The following is a 24,911-nucleotide window of genomic DNA, read 5'->3' as shown; positions in this document are numbered from 1 at the left end:
TACTTATTTTTTGACTAGGACTAATAGTTTGCGCAGAGAGATCGCAGGAATATTGAAAATCTTGCGGGAGGCGTGTACTCTGTAGCTTAGGTACTTTTTGTAGGCCAATTTGAGGCAGTTTTCTGACTTGTTAGACAACAAGCGTCCTGTTTCAAAATGCTCGTCTCAACTTCCTCTATATTACTATGGTACATTGTAAGCAATGACAATGAATAATACAGAAAATTATAGAAATGTACATTAAAAGTGTTCTATCTCAGAAGCCATTTGGAATAGGGCATATGTCCACACCTAGCAAAAAATTTCAGAAAATTCTTCACTGATTTACTTCAAATTTTTATCTGCACAGCAACTGACTATATATTTTTAAATGTATACTATATACTTGATGCACAGGCGCACATTTTTGGCAAAAAGTTAAAAGTTCTGGATTAATTTCCTTTTAATTTTTGCACAATATTCTAACAAACATTCAGATGGACATAGACTATATATATTTTTTAAAATAACACTGTATAGGTTTTCTGTTAAAACCAAAAGCTAAGGGACAAAATAAAACAACAGAAATAAAAATAAAACACTATGTTATGAAAATGTAGTTTTCTTTATCATACTCAATTTTAACTATGATATCGGGGCATTTAAACCTTTGAACAAATTGTTTCCCCTATACATGTTCCCTACTCTTTACATACAATTTTAAACAAAATTCTCATACACAACAGTGGCTGTTTCGTTTTGTTCCTCACATACAGTTTCAGCTCAAAACAGGAAAGTTGCATATATGGCTTATTAAGTTAATATTAAAATATGACTACAGAATCTGAATTGTGTGAAACTTTGTAGTCCTACCTGGTTGCAGCTTAAAACCATGTGAAATACTGTTGTTGAAGCTACTATCCTCTGATCCAGCAGCTGGAGAGGTGTCATATAACCCATACACCAACGATCCCAACTTATTTACCCATTAATCCGTTTCGAATTGAGGTTTCCTTTGCAACACAAATAAACAAGGCTCAAAATCAGAGAAAGAGAAAAGGGTGGCTTGGGGGTGGGGAGAGGGGGAGCAGGTGACAGAGGGAGGAGGAAATCATCATAAAGGGGGGAGGGGAGAAGAGAAGATGGACAAAGAGAGAGAAGAGATGGAGATTAGGACATACAGCCAATTCCCATACATATTTAGTAATTGTGAAGCAATGATGGGCTGGCTAGTGATTAAAGAAAGCCACATAAGCTTTAGTATTACACATTCATTCATTGTGTTATGATCAGTTTCCTTCATTGAACATCTTCAGGTTACTCAGATGTACTAAAGGCATGACATAAATGGGTTTACTATCACTGGTGATGCCAAAGACCCAATCCACAAACAATGATCATAAACATTCAGCTGACTGCCTGGCGGAAGTATGACGAGCAGACATGGCATGTTTCATACAGCAAACACTTTCAAAAAGCAGTTGCAATGCTATTTGGGGGAAACAATCATGCTGAGTGCTCAACAGACAGGACTAAGAAAAATCACAAAACTGCAGTTGTGAGAGGCCAACAGGCATCAAGAAACCCAATAAATGATTTTGTATCTAAGATGGTATCATAATAGTGTTTCAAAACAAAGATTCGAGTCACGGTCCAGCACAGTTTTAATCTGCCATGAAGTTTCATATCAGCGTACACTCCGCTGCAGAGTGAGAATTTCATTCTGCAAAAATTGCAAGGAATGAAGTGATGTAACTTCACGGAATCAAAATGTCAATTACAAACAAAATATTCAGCTAGTCACATAATAACAATGTTGTTTATACCAATGACATTATCTGTATACTTCATTAGGTTATAAAACTGTATCAGGGCAATACAATTTGGTTCACGAAGACAGACCAAGGAATTACCAGATTTATTTCTGGAAGGAAAAAATTGCCAGGAACTCAAAGTAATTAGCAGAAACCATGGAAAACCTGCACAGTTTGTCTACTGATCAGCTAAACAGAGGTTTTAGCCTTTTTCCTCCTTTTAATCACATTTCTGATTGTAAAAAGTTATTGAATTTCAGCATTTAGCGCAACAATGTAGATTAAAAAAAGATTAAATATTCAAATAGAAAACTAATGTATTAAAAGTGACTGGTACAAGGCTTAAGAGCAATGATAGGGACGGCGTATCTCAAAAAAATGACTGGAGACATGTAGCATTCACAATGCTTTACATAGCAAGCCCAATGATGATTCCAACAACAGAGCTTGCAGTCAGCAAGACATTCCAGAAATTTAAAAATAATAAATCAACATGCATACTTGGAGTTCCATTCTCTTATTCTGATGCTAATTCTGGGAGCATACAAACCCCATTAACAAACATAATAAATGAATCTTTTAGTTCAGGTATTTTTTGACAGTACAATTGCTAGTGTTCAATGTCCTGTTGACAATGATGTCATTAGGGACACAAACCACTGTTAAAGTTGACCATGGCCTTTCAAAGAAACCATCCCAGTACTTGTCTTACAACCTCAGGAAATCATGAAGAACCTACATCAGGATGATCGGCTGCAGATTTAAACTGTCATCCTCCTAATGCAAATCCAGTGTGAGCAAGCATGAATTGTGCCCTTACTAAAAGGTATACAGGACAGTCAGCATTCTCAAAAATCTGAATCAATCAAGAGTTAAACACACAAAACTTTTTTAAACAAGTTCAGTTTGGTTTCGGAACTGGGAGAAGTACAACACCGGCCATTACAGAGTTCACAAGACTGGTATTTAAAGTTCTTGACAAGCACGACTGTGTTACAGGCATATTATTAGACTGATCCATAGGTTTTGACATTGCTGACAATAAAATACTATTAAACAAGTTCGAGACATTAGTAGTAAAAGGACCTGCAAACGAATGTTTCCAGTCTTAGTTGGTAAAAGTGGTGTGAAAGGCTGACAAATGTTTAGTAAAACAATTATCAGACAAGAAAAATATATACATAGGTGTTCCCCACAATACAGCATTAGGTCAAATTCTATTCTTTCTCTCTCTCTCTCTCTCTCTCTCTCTCTCTCTCTCTCTCTCTCAATGAATTTTCAGACAGTAAATATACTGAGAAAAACTTCTCTTTGTTGATGACAGCAACATCCTAGTTACTGATAGAACACCAGAACTCCTATTACAAAAAGTAAACATTTACATTTCAATGGTATGTAATAAATCCGAACATAAAACAAGTTTACTTCAGCATAAAGAAGGAACAATTCTGTCACATTATGCACAGATGATAAATTTATAGATTGTATAAAAAATAATTTTTTTAGGGATGAATATTGATTATCAGTGAACACTGAATGAACATGCAAAACTACTGGCAAAAAGAACGTAACCAACATGTTATGCTCTTGGGGCTTTATCATTAGTTTATAACTGCCAATGTCTTGTTGTGACATACTATTCTTATGTTCTTAGCTATGTGATTCTCTTCTCAAGATCACAGGCACAAAACGTGGACAGCTTTTAAACTGCAAAAAAGGACCATAAGACTAATATTCTGAAGTATGTGTCTGGCTAATTGTACAGAGCTGTTTGGAAAAGCAGATATCCTTATGGCACCAAGTGAGTGCATCCATCAATTTGTTATGTATATCAGGGAAAACATTATCATGTATTTTATTAATAGTACTACACACAATCATGGAACAAGAGCTAATTTGGACTTAGATTTTTCAAGTAAAAACAAAAAAATTCAAAACAGTATTTTACAATGTGAAATAAAATACTGGCAAAAAGATTGTCATCAAAATGTTAGGATTGGATAATAAGGTGCCCAAGGAGACAAGAGGTTAATAAAATATATCTCTTTAAAATGAAAGTTAAAATGTGCTTCGCGAGTTATGACTCATTGCGTAAAGGACTACAAGAAGTGGTTAATAATGAAAGGGGACATTTATAACACATGATCACAATGTAAAACTTTTATAAGAAAATCAGGTGCCAAGACCTGCAGAATGGTCATAATTAAAGTTTTGCTATTTGAGCCACTGTAGACAGGAACCTATTTACTGTATGGGTACCCAACTCCATAGTCCTATTCCTGAATGATGTTGACTCTGTGCACTGCAAGATTTGCATTGTTAGTAGTGTTAGTGTCATGATTTGCTGTAAAGTGGCAGGATTGACATGGAGACGTAGTGTTGAAACACAAGCATCAGTGTGAATTATAGTTGCATCAACATGGGTCTGGACAAGGTGAGTAGGACTTAATTGTAAGGCTGGCGAGGTCCACTGGGTTTCAAGAACATGATTTGGAAGTTAGAAATAGTTGGTGATTTGGTAATTCCTCATGGGAGAGGCCGACAGCCAACTGGATCACATATTGCTAAAGAAGTTACTGTTGCCATGGCTGAGAGTTCATCACACAATGTGCAACCTTCAAGCAGTGGATGAGCTGTGGCATGACAGCTGAACATTACATATACTCCACCGTTCAAAATGTGCTGGAAACAACTGTGAAATGGTGTTTCTAGAACAGTTCCAGGCTGCTTTGTATGCATATGGTCATCACATAGCACAATATTTGTAACCTGGAAAGTAAACACGAGCCACAATTAACAGATGTTACTCTCCCATGCGGAAATTAACGTGTGTTTTCTACAATGGTTTACTCATTGTTTCTCTTCCACATGTCTTCACAAATTTTTCCACATAGATTCATTGTCCTATGATCACTCTTCTCCCATGGAGCCCTCTCAATTAGCGAAGCTTTGATTAATACCACCCTCTACTGTGTAGGCTACTATAGTAGCCTCGTTATTATCCTCAGTTCAATATCTTTCTTGTTTGCCTCAGTTTCCGATGTGGATAGAGGGTAAAACATGAAGACATGACTGGGAAATAGTGGCACGTCTATCAGCTTGCAGTCAGTTGTCCACAAAGGGGCACAGCAGCACAAGCATGACTCCAGAGCCAGAAGTAGGTGTCCTTTATATGTGCAGTGACGCAGAGTAAAACTGTGATTCTATCAAAGATCATCATACAATATTTAGGGACCAACCAAATGAGGCTTGTCAGTAGTTAAGACACTGACCTAATATTTATGAGGATGTATTTTGAACTGTCGAGCCACCCCGATTTATATTTCCATACATCATTTCCAAATGCAGTACATTGTCTTGGATGTAGAGTCCTCAACATGTGCAGAAATAACTACAAGCATGCCCAATGGATGTCTGACAGGACCCTTGACATCCATGCTGAATATTAATGGCTTTGGGGGAAATATTAATAATAGTCTCCGACTTTTCACAGACAAAGCAGTTACATGTAATGAAGCACTGACTGGAAGAAAGTTCGCAGATCTGCAGCAGAGTGTGTGCTGATATGAAACTTCCTGGCACACAAACTCAAGAATTGGAAGTGTTGAAAATGTTTGTCAGCCTACAGATCGCTGGTAAAATGTATTAAGATCACTGTATACAAAACCCGCCTAACAGGATATATTGAACAGATACAAAACAAGGACAGCACAAAAGTTCACAGGGTTGTTCGGCCCTTGACAAAGTCACGAAAATGCTGAAGGAAATTAACTGGCAAACACTTGATAGATGCACATTATCCTGTAAAAACTAACTTGGAAAGTTTCTAGAACAAACTAAATGTTGAATATATGAATATATTACAACTTTCTATGTATCACTTCCATAGGTATCAACAAGGCAAAATTAGAATAACTACAGCAAGCACAGAAGCATTTAAGCTATCGTTCTTTACATCATCAATGGAATGAAAGTCCTAATAACTGGCGCAATGGATCATAGCTTCTGCAATGCACTCCATGGTAATTTGTAGAATACACCTGTACTATCCTTGTAAAATTACTGTGTGTATATATATATATATAAGATCAATTTATTTTCATTGTATTATGACGACGAACTCAATGTTATTTGAAAAGGGTCATTGGCTGTATTAATAAACAAAAGAAAGCAACGTTAGTAGATGATTTCTGCGATTTCACTGGGAACACACACACACACACACACACACACACACACACACACACACACACACACTATAACACGAAAGGCAAAATGTTGTTGGAAAATAATTAACGTAGACAAATTGTACAAGAACAGTGATATCTGTTTTGTTAAAGAACACGATGATCACATAACGAGAAGATAGGTTTAATCTGTACACATGCCATAGGCCTATTTATTTTAACTTCATGATAGTAAGGCCAATATAAGGTGGGCAAGAACCTTGATGAAGTTGTGGGCTACATCACAGTTTGGCAAGTCGGTAGCACTTCCAGTCGGTAATTTAACTAAATTCAAGGACACTGATCATGTTAAGCAAAACCACTATCAGATTTAATGATTTATATAACACTGGAGAAAACGAGTCTTTTTCTCCTACGAAATATGCAATAAAAATTAGAAGCAACGCCTCCCCCCTTTCACTTAGTGGCGGCTCAAAGTGTCTTTCAAGAATGCATGGATTATCATCAGTGAAGAACCGTAGAAGAGGAACAATTTCACGATGTTAATGTACACCTACGTCCATATTCCACGATTACCTTACTGCGATTGACGAGGAAATTTTATTATATTGTAAAATATGTAACAAAATATTTGCAATAACTTTTTCGCAAAAAATGCTTACACATTAAAGGAACTAATAACCCACAAAAACGGAAACTAAAACGAAGGTGCAGCAGGTCTACGACCTTGATTCTAAGCCTCCTATTTGGAGGCTTCTCTTTCGAAATGCCATCCGGTATCAAGATTTTCGTCACAAATTTCGTTCAATCGAATTGCAGAGTAGCTAGTTAATTTGTGACAACAAATAAATGTACTTTTCCATTACAACCTATTACCAAATGATTACCAACTCACTTACTTTCCTATATCTCTAAATGTACAGGACGTAAAATCTCAGCACCTTGTCTGAAACTTCATAGGACGACCATTACGAAACATCCCGTTGTTTCGCACATTAATCATGCGGGCAGTACTGTCTACAACATGCACTTCAAACACGTGCACTCTGTTTATGTCAACTGTAGCCGTCATAGATGTTGATTAAATAGTAAGTTATCTGTGGGAAGCACAAGGTAGCAATTTATTACGTCCAACAACATTACTGTTGTAAAAAATGGGCTTCCGAACTATTGGCATTCAGACTTCATCATCCCATCTCCCTCCGGAAGCCTTTCCAATTCGCATTTCGTCAGTTTCAACGGAAAGCAGTGGCGGAAACTTGTCAATCGTCACAGAAAATCATATGGGTCGAGCATCATCTTCCCAGGAAGTTAAGAACTGTAAATAGATGAATAACATTGTTGATTGTATGTTATGCAGTAAACCAGCGGACCCAACTTCGGAGACATCACAAACATTTTTTTCCCTAAATCTGGATTCGTGATCAAGCACGTCATGTGTGAAACACAGCTCTTTCGAACTTTAGCAAATGAACAGACAGAAACGTTAACTCAGAAGTGCCAAGAATGGGGTAATTTGCAGGATAGTCGGAATATCAGTGAGGATATCGTTGGCCAAATACGATCTGTTATTGGTATGACTTAACCTTACGTTTCAAATTTGGCGTTGACGGTGAAAATTAGTATTCATGAAACATTCTGCTTCCTAAAAGGTTCAACCCGATTACTTATCAATGACAAGATACAATTTTTCCACAAATTATTGGACATGGCTGACAACACAGATAGCGAAAGAAGAATTACGCCCGAAGATCTGCAGGCGTACTGGGATTTAATCGTAATTGAGGTAAGTATACCATTAGTCCTGTAATTTTTATTTTCATGTAGGTAAATTTATTTATCAGTCACTACAAAGTGAACACACAGACTTGATTAGACTCAAGATTAATCAGTTACTTAAATTAGATAATCCCCAGCCATAGTCACTAGACTTGTAAATACTAATTAAATAAATCTTTTCAACAGTTGGTATATGTAGCAATATCATTTCGACTTCAGATAGCACATTTCTGCAGCATAACATGTTGTCTTTCAAGTAAAATAAAATTCCTACACGTTGAGATAACATCAGCGTATGATTTATTTAACACATTTGTATTCGTAGACCATCTACAAGAAAGGTGATGGGAGAGCTGCCATTAACTATCGATCCATTTCAGTACTGACATTTTTGCGATGTAGGTTACTCTAAATAGTATCCACCTGACCAATAATATAATATCATCAATAAATCATAGTTTGGATTTCAGAAAAGTTGCTCAACTGGGAATGCCATTTACATGTTTACTCACCGAATTTTACATGCATTAAATAATAAAATAGCACCAGTTGCCATTGTCTGAGTGGATCACAATATTCTCTTTGCTCAAGTGAGGTTTTATGGAACTGATGGTATAGCCAACGAATAGATAATGTATTATCTAATTAAAAGAATGCACAAAGTTGTGCAAGTCAATTCTAGTATTGGACTCCACATGCCAGCTTTGATTAGTGACGTCCTTCGTTGAAGATGCGAAAGATGTAAATGTCGCGATTTCCGAGAGCATGTTACGAAGGAACCTAAGTCCAGAGCTTTTATTGCTGCGAGTGAATCAATTAGCAGTGGTATTTATAATCTTGGTTTTCGTAAATATTTAACAATTTTTTTCCGAATGTGGTGCGATTTCCGAGGATGAGGTTAGACAGCCTGCCACGTAACAGCATGTGCAGAACACAGAATCAAAGCACATCTGCCGGCCACGATCAGTCAGGACTGTTAAAAGTCGTTTTGCATCTTTACGGTCGCATTATTGTACAGAGCTCGAAAAGACAGACAGAGAGGAGTAGTACAGGCTTGAAGAAAGTGCATAAAACAAGTGTGTGGTGGTTCTCTCATCACTGTGCCATTTGTGCAAACTCATTCAAGTAAATCCGTACTAAGCTGTCAAAGCGAGACACATTACTTCTGCCGAAGTTCCAAAATTCCTGTGCATCATTGGGCCTGCTTCATTAAGGGGGTGTACATGTCCCTGCCTTCACCAGTCCTGCCCAGCCAGGGGTTGAACACAATTCATACTCCTAGTATTACGTCGTCGTTCTGCCGTACTAACGATTAGGTTAGCCACTGCTCCGGCAAGAGCTGCACAGGTAATTGCGTCCTCCATGTCCACCATGCTGAGAAGCATATTTAATCACTTGCTTGTACCAGCATGGCATAAAACAAACACTTTAATCCGCAATTCTGTGTAATAATAAAGTAATTTCATTCTAACTGCACAAGGCAATAGTAACTGCTTAATAAATAGGAAATTATATCTCTCAGACGTTTCAGTGTCAGTAAATAGTAGCGTTACATAAATGTGAACATTCACACTCAGTGACGTAAACAACCCTGGAGTTCCGACTATGTACCTTAGAGTTGGTGTAGACTTACACGTTGGGTTGTGTACCATAATAGTGTTGAAAAAAAGTTCGCCGTTGCAGTGTGCACTTGGGGTGCTGTAGTAGACTTGTATGCTATATGTGTGTTGTGTAAGACCCGCTTTAATTGGGCAGCTATATAGGTCAATTTTAGTTCTCCATCCCACTGTACATGGTTTTTCGATAAGTATATATTGTTATTTTTTTAGGATTTATTTTTGTGGTTCTGGTCCCTTTACTTGAGCTATACAGGGTGTTACAAAAAGGTACGGCCAAACTTTCAGGAAAAATTCCTCACACACAAATAAAGAAAAGATGTTATGTGGATATGTGTCCGGAAACGCTTAATTTCCATGTTAGAGCTCATTTTAGTTTCGTAATTCCAACGTGATCAAATTGTAAATTTTCACAATCAACTTTTGTGGGCTGACGAGAATCCGCACGCAATTGTGCAATCACATCATCAACACAGATTTTCTGTGAACGTTTGGGCAGGTATTGGTGATGTCTTGATTGTGTCCCATGTTCTTCCACCTACACTCAGTGGAGAACGTTATCATGATTTCATGCGGGATACTCTATCTGTGCTGCTAGAACATGTGCCTTTACAAGTACGACACAACATGCAGTTCATGCACGATGGAGCTCCTGCACATTGCATTCGAACTGTTCGTATGCTTCTCAACAACAGATTCGATGACCGATGGATTGGTAGAGGCGGAACAATTCCATGGACTCCACCTGCACATTTCAGTCGAAGTGTTCGTACGCTTCTCAACAACATATTCGGTGACCGATGGATTGGTAGAGGCGGACCAATTCCATGGCCTCCACGCTCTCCTGACCTCAACCCTCTTGACTTTCATTTATGGGGGCATTTCAAAGCTCTTGTCTACGCAGCCCCGGTACCAAATGTAGAGACTCTTTGTGCTTGTATTGTGGACGGCTGTGATACAATATGCCATTCTCCAGGGCTGCATCAGGGATTCCATGCGGCGGAGGGTGGATGCATGTATCCTCGCTAGCGGAGGACATTTTGAACATATCCTGTAACAAAGTGTTTGAAGTCATGCTGGTACGTTCTGTTGCTGTGTGTTTCCATTCCATGATTAATGTGATTTGAAGAGAAGTAATAAAATGAGCTCTAACATGGATAATAAGCGTTTCCAGACACATGTCCACAAAACATATTTTCTTTCTTTGTGTGTGAGGAATGTTTTCTGAAAGTTTGGCCGTACCTTTTTGTAACACCCTGTATGTGTGAAGTCTGCAATAGTTGTCAATTCCAACATTTGTTATTTTTCATGGTAGGATAGAGAGCAATTCGAAGAAATTAAAGCCTTAATGAAATAACAACCCACAATAAAGATCACGAATGATAACATGATGTAAAAATGACAATTAGAAGTGCCATTAATAACAAAAACTTTAAATCTGAAAAGGAAACACTTCCCGGACTTACTGTAAAAATATGAAAAACGGCAACACCTAGCATCGACAACTAGAATTAACCTATCTAGATCAATTCAAGTAACCAGTTCCTAGGTTTGTTACTTTCCACATATTTTAGTTGGCCTACATACTGATATTTTTTAATATTTTCATTTTTGAACCTGTTGTGAACAATAAAGAACATTGTAATCGGTGAATAGATATGATCCATGTACATGAATTCTACTTGTTGATTCTAAGGTCTGTGACATAGTACAGTCAAATTAATGTAACCACCACTTACGTTCGACATCTACATGCAATTATGGCTCACAGACAATAGGTGGTAGCACTGGCATTGGAAGGTATGTAAATTGTGCTGAGAAGATGTAGAAAACAGTGCAGTCATTATTGTAATGCAGAAACGAATATTTATCTGACATTGAAAGGTCATGATCATTGGGTGTCAGGCCTACTGTGGAAACAGTCCCCAATCTGCTAAATTTGTAAACAGTTTGCATACTGCTGTGGCTAAAGTATACCATACATTCCAAAATGGGTGCTGAGGCAACTGTAGTGCGCCTTGAGCCATAGATGACAAGAGTGAAAAGTAGCTAGGGAGATTTCTAAGGGTGAATAGACATGCAACTGTTGAGAAACATACTGCCCCGATGAACTAAGGTGCTACTGACAGTGACTCTTCAACGACTGTTCAGCCAATATGGGGTCTCTGTAGCAGGCTCTTGTTTCACATGCTCATGCTGACTGCTGTTCATCGACAATGACGGCTGGAATTTCCTAGTCAGTATCAGAAGCAGATGTCCACTGAGTGTGACAGGTAGCTTTTCCAGATGAATCATGTTTTATGATCCATTAGATAGAGCTCCACTGGCATGTACAGCAAGCATGACAAAGGATGACATACCTGAAAAAAAAAACACCCTTCAATAATCGTTGGAGCATTATCGTCTGGAAAATGTTTTTGTGGCGTTCCATGAGTCATCTCGTCGATCTAGAAGGCACAGTAGATCAACACAAGTATGCATCTACCTCTGGAATCATGTCCACCTCTATATACAGTTTATCTTTCTTCGACATGATGGCATCTACCAGCATGACAATGCAATGTGTCACACAGTACCCAATGTATATGCGTGGTTCAAAGACCACCAGGATGATTTTACTGTACTCCCCTCCCCATCAAACTCCGTGAGTTTAAACCCGATCGAGAATCAGTGAGACCACCTTGATTGGGCTGTTCGCACCATGGATTCTCAACTAAGAAACCTAGCACAGCTGGTTGTACCATTGGTGTCAAAATTTCTCCACACCTCTGTCAGTACTTTTTAGAGCTTCAGTGACTCTTCTTGCATGTCTTGCAGTGTATATATGAGTTTTCGAAATACATGTCTGCAACATTTTCTTTCCGCATTTCCATTTTTTATATTGGTCTCTGTACTATGACAAGAAATAACGAACCTAGTTATCAGTAACTACAGTTGTCCTATATAGGCCAACACCAGTTTTCCACTCCAAGGTTTGCTTTTTATTACATTCTGAAGTAGTACAGAAAGCGATACCATACAATTACATTTTTAATGAATTAGCAGTCCACACCTAATGAAAATGAAGCATAATAACGGTTGTCGAGTCAGCAAGTGAAGTGATAGCATGTATGAATATTCTCAAAGAATGATCAGTACAGCTCTAGGGCAACAACAGTAGTACAGAAAATAACTCCAAAAACAGATATCCTGTAACAAACCACAGCACACAACTCTGAAAACGTGAAAAATAGTTACCTATTGAATCACTATATTGATCAGTTCTAGCTAACGATTCCAAGATTTGACAATTTCAGTACAGAAAACAACATGAAAAACAGGGTTCTTGTAAAGAAGGATCACATACACATACTGCAGCAACACTAAAAAGTTTATTATTTTTCGCAATAGTCCAGAAGGCAACAGCAAAATTAAAAATCCTACAACAACTACTGCATACATCTACTGTGTAGCCTTCTAGAATTTTCATGTGTGGTATGTGTATAAGTGTCGATTCCATTTTCCTTTATTACATCATTTTCAGTAATGTGGACTTCTAATTTGTTAAGGATTTGACAGTATGGTATCGTTTCTTGTACTACAACAAAAAAATAATTAACAACTGTAATTGATCTACACACATTGTTTCTAATTACCGATCTACACAAATAAAAAAGTTTTGCATCAACCCAGTTCCCAGAACTCCTGAAGATAGACACTGATTGTGGGTATTTTGTCACAGACACAGTCCCTTTGCATGATGCTTGCTCTCCGCAAAGCCTTGGCAGGCATCCTCAATTTGAAAATGGCACCTGTCTTTTGTGAAAGACGCCTATGACCGTTTGTGTGAGCATATATCACTGCACAAAATTTCTAAATTTCTGCTTATTGTTTAACTTTAAGTTGAAAGTTTGAATAACTTTATTGGAATGGTAACGGAAATATGGCGTTGCTGTGAGAAACCAAGTTACAAATTTTCTATAACAACAATATTTATTTCCTAAAATTCATGAAAATACTTCTTAATCACTCATTTTACTTAATAGTACGATTATATGGAATACTGGCCCATCATCCGTAATACAAAACCGAAATAGCAATGTTATCCAACTTGACTATCTCTCCTAAGATGACTATAGGAGCTATCACGCAGAGAGTCTGTACTTACAACAGTCTCAGCAGAGAATGCCTAACTGTTCCCCTCATCCAGGGTCCATACATGGTGGCCAGAAGGGCTCAGAGAGTCTGCACAACGGCTATTTGCCAACCTAACGGGGCCAGCTAACAAGCGGGGAACATGTCTCAGTCGCACTCTACTTAATACAATGGTTGGCTAAGCTGGATCTCCACATTCACAAAACCCACACAAAACAGGCCACACATAAATAAGCGGACGACCCGCATTCACACTTGCAGACTATACTAAGAGTGATAATGTAACATAATTATGAATTGTAAATCTCACATTGCTCTTCTCTGAGTGTCGAAAGGGCACCAAGGTGTGTTCTAAGTATAAGACTATTGTGTCAAGCCATGTAGCGGCTCACATGGAGTCATTACATAACCTTCCCCTTCTGAGAAAAAAAATGAGCAGGAAATGTCCTTGCTTTGGAAGGGCACTTTCAAACACTTTTTTAATCGCAGTGACAAGAGCTGCATCATGTAAATATGTGATTGATCACTAATTTTAAGTACATAGAATCCTAATCATCTAATATATAGAACATAATATGTAGAAATTATTCACTATTAGCAAATTATTCTCCTTCAGTGAATATCGACATAACCCTTATGCAGTAACATGTAGGCCTATGCCCTTCTTAAATATCAATATGCAAAACATACATGATTTGACTTAGCATTTAAACTAAACGCAAGTCATTTCATGTATTACCTAGGTCAAGCATTCCATTTTTAAATGTTATGCATGTGAGTGCAATTTTGAAATTATTGACAAAGACATGATCATTTTCTGTATTTTCGAAACCTCAAGAATCTTTCACATACTCGAGTACAAATACATAATTCTCATAAAACGTGCATACAAATCGATAATCGACTTTCAGGCACTCAAATTATTAATATATTTTCGTAAGTGTCCTCCTTTGAAAAAAAATTTGCAAGACAGAGGAAAACATAGAATCTTTAGACTTGCAAAATTCAAACACATTATATGAGAAACTTAACCAAGTACAGTTAATGCATCATTCCCAAGCCTATTTTGGTACTTCATAAATAATTTCCCTTTTCTTGCAAATAAATGTAATTGAAATTTCTGAGATTATTCCGTAAAGTCATTGAAGTTCTTTTAAGTTTCATTACTGAACTTCGGATTTATGTGGTTAAGTCCTTTCTATAAGATTGGTCCGTATTTTTCTTTAATTAGAAAACAAAATTAGTATTTCCTATCCACTATAACAATTACAGATTTTAAGAAATCAGTCTTGTTATTAACCTAAGTCCATTTCTGGAAAATTACATAAAGATAATAAGCGTATAAAATCAGTTCTGCTGCAAAAGAAAACCACTCTCTACCTTTATTACATATGTGGCTCTTTCGAGCACTTTTATTCACTTCACTATTGGGCTTGGGGCATTTGGAGGACATGTGTGTTGGGCTGCTTGGTGGGCTGGGAGAGGAAATTTGTGCACGTGTTAGGGACTGTAGACTCTCCCTCTGTCATGCCAATTAACTCCTTGCCTCTGGCCTCTTCCTCACGATTTGGCAGCAGCTCAACAGGACCTGTGGTGCCCCGTGTTTGCAGCCGCATCAGGACATGGCTGCATGCGTTTCCGTGTCAGCCGAGCGTTGACCTCCAGGGCAGTATAAACTCGACCCTGCTGTCATCACCTCTTGCTGTGTCACGAGAGCCTGGACCTGCCTGGCTGATGTCTCATACAAGTGTGGCCTTATCAGTAAGTGTTGTGCTGACAGCCACTACTCAGACATTACCCCCTCAGTAGCGTCATTCCCTTTCCTTCCTCCTGCAGTCCCACCATCCCCGACTCAGGTGGTGAGTCTGACATGCATCTTGATTTGGTACTGCAGACATTGTGGGTGTGGTGGTGTTGCTGATGCATCACGACTGGAGCCACCCATCCCTCTTCTCTCATTCATCCTGCTGCATTGCAATGCCTGATCCAGGGTAAACCAAGCTCGCCTCTTGCGGGTGCTGCAGTTCTTCAGTTCTGTATTTGGCAACGGCTGCCAAGCTGGCAGCATGTCGCCTTACGGGTTGTCTGCACGGACTGCCCTTGACCCTTTTGATGTTTCTGTGTGACTCCTTCAGCATTGGGGAGCCTGTCGCCATTCAGTGTGGGCGCTCAGCAGGTGTGGATCACTACCTCTCGCCACATCCCTGTGTTGCTCATGCTGCTCTCGACCGCCTGGAGTGGCTGCCGCTTCTGCCGGGTTGGGGGGAGGGCCCACGTTATTGCCTTCGGCGGCCGTCGGCATCGTTCGCCACTCAAGGCATTCCAGAGGCGGCACGCGCGCCCCATCTGTAACCGCTAACCGCTTTCGCCTGTGGCCTCCACTTTCTCCAGCTGCAAGCTGCTTCTTGATGGGAATCTGTGCTCAGGGGAACACTGTTCTCAATACACCCTTCATCATAATTTTTTAACATTTATCTCTTCATATTGTACCTTATAGGCGTTAACTTTCAAATTATATTTACCATGGCTTGTGATTCAGCCGACTATTACGCAAACCAATACTCTATCATTAATTTACAATAGTCTTATTTCTTAATCATTCCCTCAATAGCTTTACAACAGGGAACTTTTTTGACAACATTTAAAGAATTTTTACTTAATGGTAAATAAGAAATGAATTGAGCTTTAATTCCATGAACTGTTTATCGATCCTTTGTGTATCCTATCAGCACTACTTAGGAAGCTAGAATATCCAGTGTGAAAAGAACCCACTCATTTCTTTACACTCTCGTGTCATTCATGCTTCAAATATCACTTTCTTTTACACATATACTTAACCCACACAGGAAATCTTAACTAACTACGCAGAAAGCATTCCTGGTGACGTCACATTTTCCACATGCATAGCTATTCATTTCAAGCTACTTTCACATGTAATACATAGAACATACAGAATTTCTACCGTACATATTTAATGATTACAGGCTACGTCAATGCTACATTAACAAATACAAACAGAGAACTACCATTGCCCCAAAGTACCCTCTTCAATGTCTGCCATGCATTCTACAACCTTAATTTATACGGTAATTTAGTCTTCTGGCTTCCTTATTTCTGTTTTTCCTTTCTGTGCCCCTGGCACACTTCATGTGGCGTCTTGTTTCCTTCCTCTTCGCGCTGTTGAAGACTTATTTGCTGCAACATAAATTCTCTCCACAAATTTTCTTCTACAATTAAATCTTGTTCTCACCCTTTTAACTCTATCAGAGACGACTTACATTGCCTTGTTGACAGTATACAACATAATACTAGGACACAAAATCTGTGAGTGATATTTAATATACAAAAAAAACGCTATTGACCTATAGTACGTAAATTGTACTTTGATACACTGTTTTCTATTCTATGAGGAGCTTCACGTTGGATATATGATGCAGACCTCTCGATTTCTTTCTCCATAGGGTCTGGACTTCGATAGCGTTAGGGTGAGGGATATGGCACACTCAGTAAGGTCCACTATAAAGGCTAAGGAATTTTTTTTTTCAGTTCCTTTTGCCCGCGTTTGATAGCTTGTGCGACTGAACCCACACCTTTTGTCCAATATAGAAGTCGATTTTTCGTACTTTCTTTTGGTATGTCTTCTGCCTTATTTCGGCAGCACGAAAGATGTTCTTCAAAGCTATGTCTATGATCTCCTTGTGTCGGAGTTTTCTTTTCTTTGGCCATGGTACCATTTCTTTGATTCAGTTTGGGGGCTCACTATTTTTCAGTACTAATACTGGTGGCAACATCGTTGATGCACTCGGCAACTTGTTCAGAATTTCTTGGAATGCCTTTATATCCACATCCCACGTACTGTGCTTGCAGTAATAGTATAACCTACACAGCCACCCAAACTCTTTCATGATGCATTCTGCTGGTTTAGACGATGGGTGGAACAATGAGATAAAGTTCGCCTTCATTTTTCTCCGCTTTAACATCTGCAGCCAATGATGAGACTGGAATTGCGGCCCGTTGTTCGAAGTTACCCGTTTGACCAGCCCGACCTCATGCACGAAACCGTTTAAGAATGCCGCCTCCACCGTTTTACCCGTTGCTCTCCTCAGCGGAGTAAAGCAGACAAATTTTGATGTTAGCTCCACAGCTACGAAAACGTACACGTAGCCAGACTTTGTCCGAGTTATTGGGCCGAACAAGTCCACCGCCGTGAGTTTTCGCAACCTGTTTGGAACTATCGGGTACGTCGGAGCGGCGAAAGATGTGGTCAGTGGCTTGGTCCTTTGACACGGCTTACACACTCTGATTACCCGTTCTATTCTTGTTAGCATATTATTAAAATAGTACGCCTCGCGTAGCTTCTAAAAGCTCTTCTGTGCCCCGAAATGTCCATAGCTTAGGTGGGTGTACCACACTAGTTTATTGATCATTTCCTCAGGTATTACCACTAGCCATTGCGAGACTTCTATGCTCCGTTTCCGGAAAAGAATCCCGTTTCCTACCCTATAATATTGCCGAATGGAAGCTTGATTTCTGTCCCTTCACTTTCCCTTCACTTATTTGAGAATGGGGTCCTAGCCTTGTTCGCGACCGACGTTCTTTAGTAACATTGTCACAAAGTTTTCGAAGGTGACTTTTTCATGTCTTAGGCTTGTTCGAACCCGAGAGAGAGCGTCTGCTGGTATATACTCGATTGTAAAGTTATATTCTTGCAGCTAAAGAGCCGAGTGAGATAACCTGTGCCAGCCGTGGTGGCAGTGCGGTTCTTGGCGCTTCAGTCTGGAACCGTGAGACTGCTACAGTCGCAGATTCGAATCCTGCCTCGAGCATGGATGTGTGTTATGTCCTTAGGTTGGTTAGGTTTAAGTAGTTCTAAGTTCTAAGGGACTGATGACCTCAGAAGTCAAGTCCCATAGTGCTCAGAGCCATTTGAACCATTTTTGAGATAACCTGCCGTGGGCCAATTTTGCCGACATCAGGAATTGTAGTGCCCGATGGTCGGTAAATACCTTCGTGTTCCTTCCGTATAAGAAGAATCTAAATTTACTTAATGCCCAGACAACTGACAGCCCCTCGCGTTTCGTGATCGAGTAGTTTCTTTCTGGTTGCGACTGTACTCTGCTCGCGAAATCGTTAGCATCTTCTCCTTGAAACAGAGCCGCACCAATGCCGTTCGCCGAACTGTCCGTCATGTGGTAGAAGTCGCGACTCAAGTCTGGATGGGCTAGGATAGTTGCATTTACTAATGGTCAAATGTTTTTTATTCCAGTCTTTGATCACAACATCAATTCTTTTGAAGATGACCGGTTTCAGTCCATAATGACCATCCTCAGATGTTTTCTACTAATGCCTCCTTCAACATTTCGAATTCGTCCTGTGCTTGAGTGTCCCAATACCAAATCGTATTCTTTACTGTTAGTGCACAGAGACGTGGCGTGGCCAGCACGCTTAAGTTCGTAAATTTCTTGAAATTTCTTCGTTGTTGGCCTTGGAAATTCAGCAATCGCTTTAATTCTCTCAGGGTCGGGTTGTATCCCGTCCACCAAAATTATGTGATCTAGAAACTTTTCTCTATTATGCCCAAATTGAGATTTATCTAGGTTCACTGTTACACTGGCTCGTTCAAAAGCGTCTAATATACGGTTCATCAACACCTCATTGTATTCTTCCCAGGATTTTTCGGCTATTAGCACATTGTCAATGTATAATGTCATTCTGTCATGTAGGTCCTCAGGAAGGATGCTGTTCAGGTCTCGTATGAACGCTACCGCCGAAACATTCAGTCCGAAAGGAAGCTGTTTAAATTGGTAGCAGTTCCCATAAAACAACGTGATTGACTAAGTCCTGCTTGAGCATCTTCACTACCTCTGCCCTCACTTTTTGTTTCTGTGCTAATGGAATGGAGTACGGCTTCATGAAAAACTTTTTAAGTTCCCGTACTTAGAACTTGCATTCAAAGCATGTTATCGCACCCTATGCGTCCGAAAATATTCTTTCGTGATTGCTTATAACCTCTAGCAATCTTAAACGGGCGTCCTCTGGCATGTCTCCTACGCTGTGCATGCTGTCCGGTTATTTTTCTGAAAACCCCATCCCATCCATGCGCAGATAGCAGTAAGCTAATACATTTTACGAGAGTCTCTGGTTCCTGGTGCAATGCAGGGTAAGCGAGAATTTGTAGGCAGCTGGCTTCAGACTAGTCCCTTATGACCCAATTGCCGAACTTCAATTCAACGGGGTTCCCCTCTCTGTTCAGAGACATGATACCTCCACCAAAGTCTACAGCTGCCTGACGAGCGTTCATGAAGTCTACCTCTAAAATTACTTCAGTGTTCATTAAGGGCACAATGAAGAAGTTTTCCTTGAATTCTTTGGCCTGGCATTAGAACATGATCCTAGTCTGCCACTTGACTTCTACACTTTTTCCGGATATTGCCCCTTTCAACTTCCTCCCTCGCATGATAATGTCGGCCAAGCTTTCACCGCCCCGCATTTTTGGAATGCAGCCTCACTAACAATCGAGATCGCACTCCCCGTGTCGATTAAGCAGTCCACTGGTACCCTTTCACTGAGATGGCAATCGCCGGACTAACGGCTGAAATCCTGTTATCCATTTGTTCCTGAAGTAATGATTTCCTGATATCTTCCTGGCCTATGTAACGTACTTTGCAACATTCCGTCATCGGGTGTGGACTAATACCGTCTCCCTCGATCTGCATTGGTCGTAACTTGTTTTCCCTCCATTTCCGGTGGGTTTTTTTCGTGGATCAGCAGGTCTGATTCCACATCACCGGGAATTGTTTCCCCTTTCTTATTCGCCGGGGCCTGATCGTATTTTTCACTGCTATTTCATGATGAGCTTGGCCGGTTACTGTGATCGTATTTTCCTGTGTTGCGGTTATCGCGCGCGTCGTGATTGCAATTACGCCATTTGTTTGTATATTTACGATACTTGTTACCGTTCCCCCAATTACCTTTATACGGTTGATATTTAGTGTCTGAGTACTCGCCTACCCGTGAGCCCGTACGCCTCAGCGTTTTACTGTGGCCGCGACTCGTTTCCGGTTTTGTCCTGCATCGTCTCCTTCTGCGAACTGTGCCTTTTCATGTTCCCATTCGCCGATGTCGTACTCTAACTCCTGTAAGAGTAGTTTACACGGCTCAGTATCGTTCTCACATCATCCAGCTAATACGATATGGCGCAGCTGAGTTGGAAGTTTCATTATACACAGCCTTACCAATTCGCCCGGACTGTAAGGGTTGTATAGACTTCGAATTTTCGCACAGAGAGAAAGTGTTTGTCGTCAAACCCTTTTGCATCCCTCCTGTACGAACCTACGCATGGGTTTCTGTGTCCTTCCCGACATTTCGCTGTATCCCTACGCTCGCTAGTTTCTTTGTAGTCCCCCTCATGTCCGGAATCACATCCCTCGCCATTGTCTTGTGCGGCTTTGCGCACGAGGTTTCCCTTTTCGGTTCTGCATGCGGGAAGATTCTCCACGTGAGCACGTTTGCAGCATCGTGTTGTCGCCTGTTGAGCTCGCATTGGCCTCCCTGAAATGTACTTAATAATTTGGTTTCTTCATTATCTATTGCATTAAGCAACGAAGCATTCTCGCTCCTCTCCGAAACTGTAATATCAGTAACCTTTTCCGCGAGTTTTTCTAACTCTTCTTTTATCTTCTTTATTTCCTCCCTATTTTGCATTTTTACTGCTTCTACTTTTCCCTCAAGATCCACGATTGCCCTAGTGTTTGCATCTGCCCTTTCCTGAATTGCATCGACAGCTTTTATACGTTCGATCACCTTTTTCTTTTCGCTATTACATCTGTCTGTTCATGTTTGGAGTCTAATGTTTCTACAAGTGTTCTCATTTCGACCTGAACTCTTTTCTGTTCTTTCTCAACAGTGATTAATCTACTACCTACTACTTCAAATTTTTCGTTGACCTCGTTTACAACGTCCTTTTGAACCTCTTGAAGTAACGCCTTATTCTCTTCAAATCTGGAACTTACTCCAGTTATAATGCCCTCGAGTTTTGAGCTTAATTCCTTGTCTACTCCATGCACAAAGTTCTCGAGTTTTGAGTTTAATTTCGTATTATTGTCTTCCTGTTTCACCATACTTTCTTTTATCAACCTGACCAATTCGGCCACCCACGTTATTCGGGTCTTTGTTAGCCGATGTGCTTTGTCTGCTCGCTATTGTCTCGGTTTCGTCTGCGCTCGCACTTGGGTCAGAAGTCCCGCTATCAGTCTGGGAGATAGCGTGCACATTTTCTTAACTTCCTCCGTGTCTGACCTATTTATCCTCGCATCGCTCCTCGAGCGACCACATGTCTCCATTTTTGGATACTGGGACCACACTTTTGCATGAAGTACGTAATTAATAGAGCTTTACTGACAGAAAAACAAATTTCCTAGCTTGACTACGCAAATCACGACGGATTATTTTTCGTAGCCTAGCGCAAGCTATAATTACACACAACCTAGCGTAGTCCTCACACGCAGACTAACACATTTATTGTCACACGCAATGTTATTTATCATTCCCCAAAATATATGAATATAACGCACAAAGAAAATTGCCCCCAAAATTACACAAATAAAATCACAAAGCAACACAGTATATGCAACGCACTATTTGCAATGCTGGTTATTCACAAGCTGGAATTGTGACACCTGTGGAAATTTAATTATCTATTAAGTACATCGTAGCAATTTCACAGCATCAAAAAAGGGTTCCTAATTTGAACGAGATACTAGGCTAAAGGGTCGCCATTATGCATGATACTTGCTCTCTGCAAAGCTTTGGCAGGTATCCTCAATTTGAAAATGGTACCTGTCTTTTGTGGAAGACGCCTACGACCGATCGTGTGAACATGCATCACTGCACAAAATTTATAAATTTCTACTTATTGATTAACTTTAAGTTGAAAGTTTGAATAACTTTATTGGAATAATAACGGAAATATGTCCTTGCTGTGAGAAACCAAGTTACAAATTTTCTGTAACAATAACATTTATATAATGAAATTCATGAAAATACTTCTTAATCGCTCACTTTAATTGATAGTACGATTATATGGAATACCGGCCCATCATCCGTTATACAAAACCGAAATAGCAATTTTATCCAACCTGACTATCTCTCCTAACTAAGATGACTGTAGGATCCATCACGCAGAGTGTCTGTACTCACAAGAGTGTCAGCAAGAATTTGCATAGCGGTTATTTTCCAACCTCACGGGGCCTGCTAATACGTAGGAAACATGTCTCTCTGGTCCAGTGCAGTTGCACTCTACTTGGTAAACTGCATCTCCATATTCACAGAACCCACAGTAGACAACCCACGCATGCATCAGCAGACAATCCGTATTCACACTTGCAGACTATACTAAGAGTGATAATGTAATATAATTCCGAATACCAAATCTTACGTCGCTCTTCCTTGAGTGTCGGAAGGGCACCCAGGTGTGTTCTGAGTATAAGAAGATTGTGTCGAACCATGTAGCGGCTCAAATGGATCCGTTACACCTTTTACTGTCCATAGATGTCATTAAATCCGCACAGAGATGTAAACAACCATGCATAGGCAGCGCCTGTTAGACAGAGGGGGTCCAACAGCCGATCAGTTCCAGTCATTCCACCAGGAAGGAGGTACAGGGCTCATATTGTTTGTAGTTCAACCATGCCTAGACAGTCAGTACCGCAGTTCGATCGCGTCCACACTGTTACTTTGTGCCAGGAAGGGCTCTCAACAACAGAAGTGTCCAGGCTTATTGGAGTGAACCAAAGCAATGTTGTTCAGACATGGAGGAGATACAGAGAGACAGGAACTGTCGATGACATGCCTTGCAGAGGCTATCCAAGGGATACTACTGCAGTGGATGACCGCTACCTACGGATTACAGCTCGGAGGAACACTGACAGCAACGCCACCATCTTGAATGATGCTTTTCGTGCAGTCACAGGACGTAATGTCACTACTCAGACTGTGCGCAATAGGCTGCATGATGCACAGTGTCACTCCCAACATCCATGGCGTGGCCACCTTTGCAACCACCACAACATGCAGCGCGGTACAGATGGCTCCATCAACATGCCGAGTGGATCACTCGGGATTGGCATCCCGTTCTCTTCACCAATGAGTGTCGATATGCCTTCAACCAGACAATCGTCGGAGAAGTGTTTGGAGTCAACTCGGTCAGGCTGAACGCCTTAAGACACACTGATCAGCGAATGCAGCAAAGTGGAGTTTCCCTGCTGCTCTTTCGGGTTGGCATTATGTGGGACCAACAAAAAACAGCTGGTAGGCGCTGTAACGGCTGTACAGTACGAGAATGCCCTACTCTGACAGTTAGTGCAACCATATCGAAAGCATATTGCCAAGGCATTCGTCTTCATGGACGACAATTCGCGCCCTCATCATACACATATAGTTCAAAAAATGGTTCAAATGGCTCTGAGCACTATGGGACTCAACTGCAGTGGTCATAAGTCCCCTAGAACTTAGAACTACTTAATCCTAACTAACCTAAGGACATCACACGTATCCATGCCCGAGGCAGGATTCGAACCTGCGACTGTAGCAGTCGCATGGTTCCGGACTGCGCGCCTAGAACCGCGAGACCACCGCGGCCGGCGCACATATACTGAATGACTTCCTTCAGGATAACGACATCACTTGACTAGAGTGGCCAGCATGTTCCCCAGACACGAACCCTATTGACCATGTCTGGGATAGATTGAAAAAGGCTGTTTATGGATTACGTGACCCACCAACCATTCTGAGGGATCTACACCAAAACGCCGTCGAGGAGTGGGACAATCTGGGCCAACAGTGCCTTGATGAACTTGTGGATAGTATGCCACAACGAATACAGGCATGCATCAATGCAAGAGGACATGCTACTGGGTATTAGAGAGGAACTCTCGGAACCGAGGTGATGTAAAACTTTTTTGATGTGTGTATTTTTTTACAGTATTACAGAAAGCAACACCAAGATTAGAAATCATATAATAAACAACTTCACATGTCTACAGGAAATGCTGAATATAATGAATCTTGTTGTCATTAACTACTGTTGTCTTATATAGCTCAAATCTAGTTACATATTCCAAGAACCATTATTTTTTCCGTGAATTTTCAATACTTGTGTAGTACATTTTCTTTCAGGATTTCTGTGTTAGTTTCTGGTGGTGGTGGTGGTGGTGGTGGTTAGTGTTTAACGTCCCGTCGACAACGAGGTCATTAGAGACAGAGCGCAAGCTCGGGTTAGGGAAGGATTGGGAATGAAATCGGCCGTGCCCTTTCAAAGGAACCATCCCGGCATTTGCCTGAAAGGATTTAGGGAAATCATGGAGTGTTAGTTTCTTTTATTTCTTATTTATATCCTGTTTACA

The 24,911-nt window shown here is 40.3% G+C and overlaps 2 protein-coding genes across 23 annotated transcripts in view; one reads left to right on the top strand and one right to left on the bottom strand.

The window, feature by feature from the left end:
- The window catches only part of LOC126356300 (mpv17-like protein 2), a 35,723-nt gene extending 28,656 nt beyond the window's left edge, over positions 1-7,067 (bottom strand). For 9 of the 21 annotated variants that reach the window (XR_007565626.1, XM_050007228.1, XM_050007234.1 and 6 more), the window contains exons 1-2: positions 6,880-7,015; positions 853-992 (exon numbers count right to left, since the gene is read on the bottom strand). Coding sequence is in view for 1 of the 21 variants with exons in the window: in XM_050007225.1 (XP_049863182.1) it covers positions 6,922-7,052 (131 nt within the window). In the remaining 20 variants the exon portion in view is untranslated. Of the gene's footprint in view, positions 1-852; positions 993-6,239; positions 6,407-6,642; positions 6,716-6,879 lie in introns of those variants that run through there. The other 12 variants (XR_007565627.1, XM_050007232.1, XM_050007230.1 and 9 more) reach the window with 7 other exon arrangements.
- A 247-nt stretch (positions 7,068-7,314) lies between these two features.
- The window catches only part of LOC126356301 (uncharacterized), a 240,019-nt gene continuing 222,422 nt past the window's right edge, over positions 7,315-24,911 (top strand). Inside the window, exons 1-2 of one of the 2 annotated variants that reach the window (XM_050007247.1) lie at positions 7,315-7,554; positions 7,633-7,766. In XM_050007247.1, coding sequence (XP_049863204.1) covers positions 7,416-7,554; positions 7,633-7,766 — 273 coding nt within the window. In that variant the 5' untranslated portion in view covers positions 7,315-7,415. The remainder of the gene's footprint in view (positions 7,555-7,632; positions 7,767-24,911) is intronic. The other variant, XM_050007248.1, reaches the window with a different exon arrangement.

Source organism: Schistocerca gregaria, chromosome 3, assembly GCF_023897955.1.
Source record: "Schistocerca gregaria isolate iqSchGreg1 chromosome 3, iqSchGreg1.2, whole genome shotgun sequence".
In the NCBI taxonomy this organism is placed as follows: Eukaryota; Metazoa; Arthropoda; class Insecta; order Orthoptera; family Acrididae; genus Schistocerca; species Schistocerca gregaria.
The sequence above is the reverse complement of the archived record's forward strand: the minus strand, read 5'-3'. Positions and strand labels throughout refer to the sequence as shown.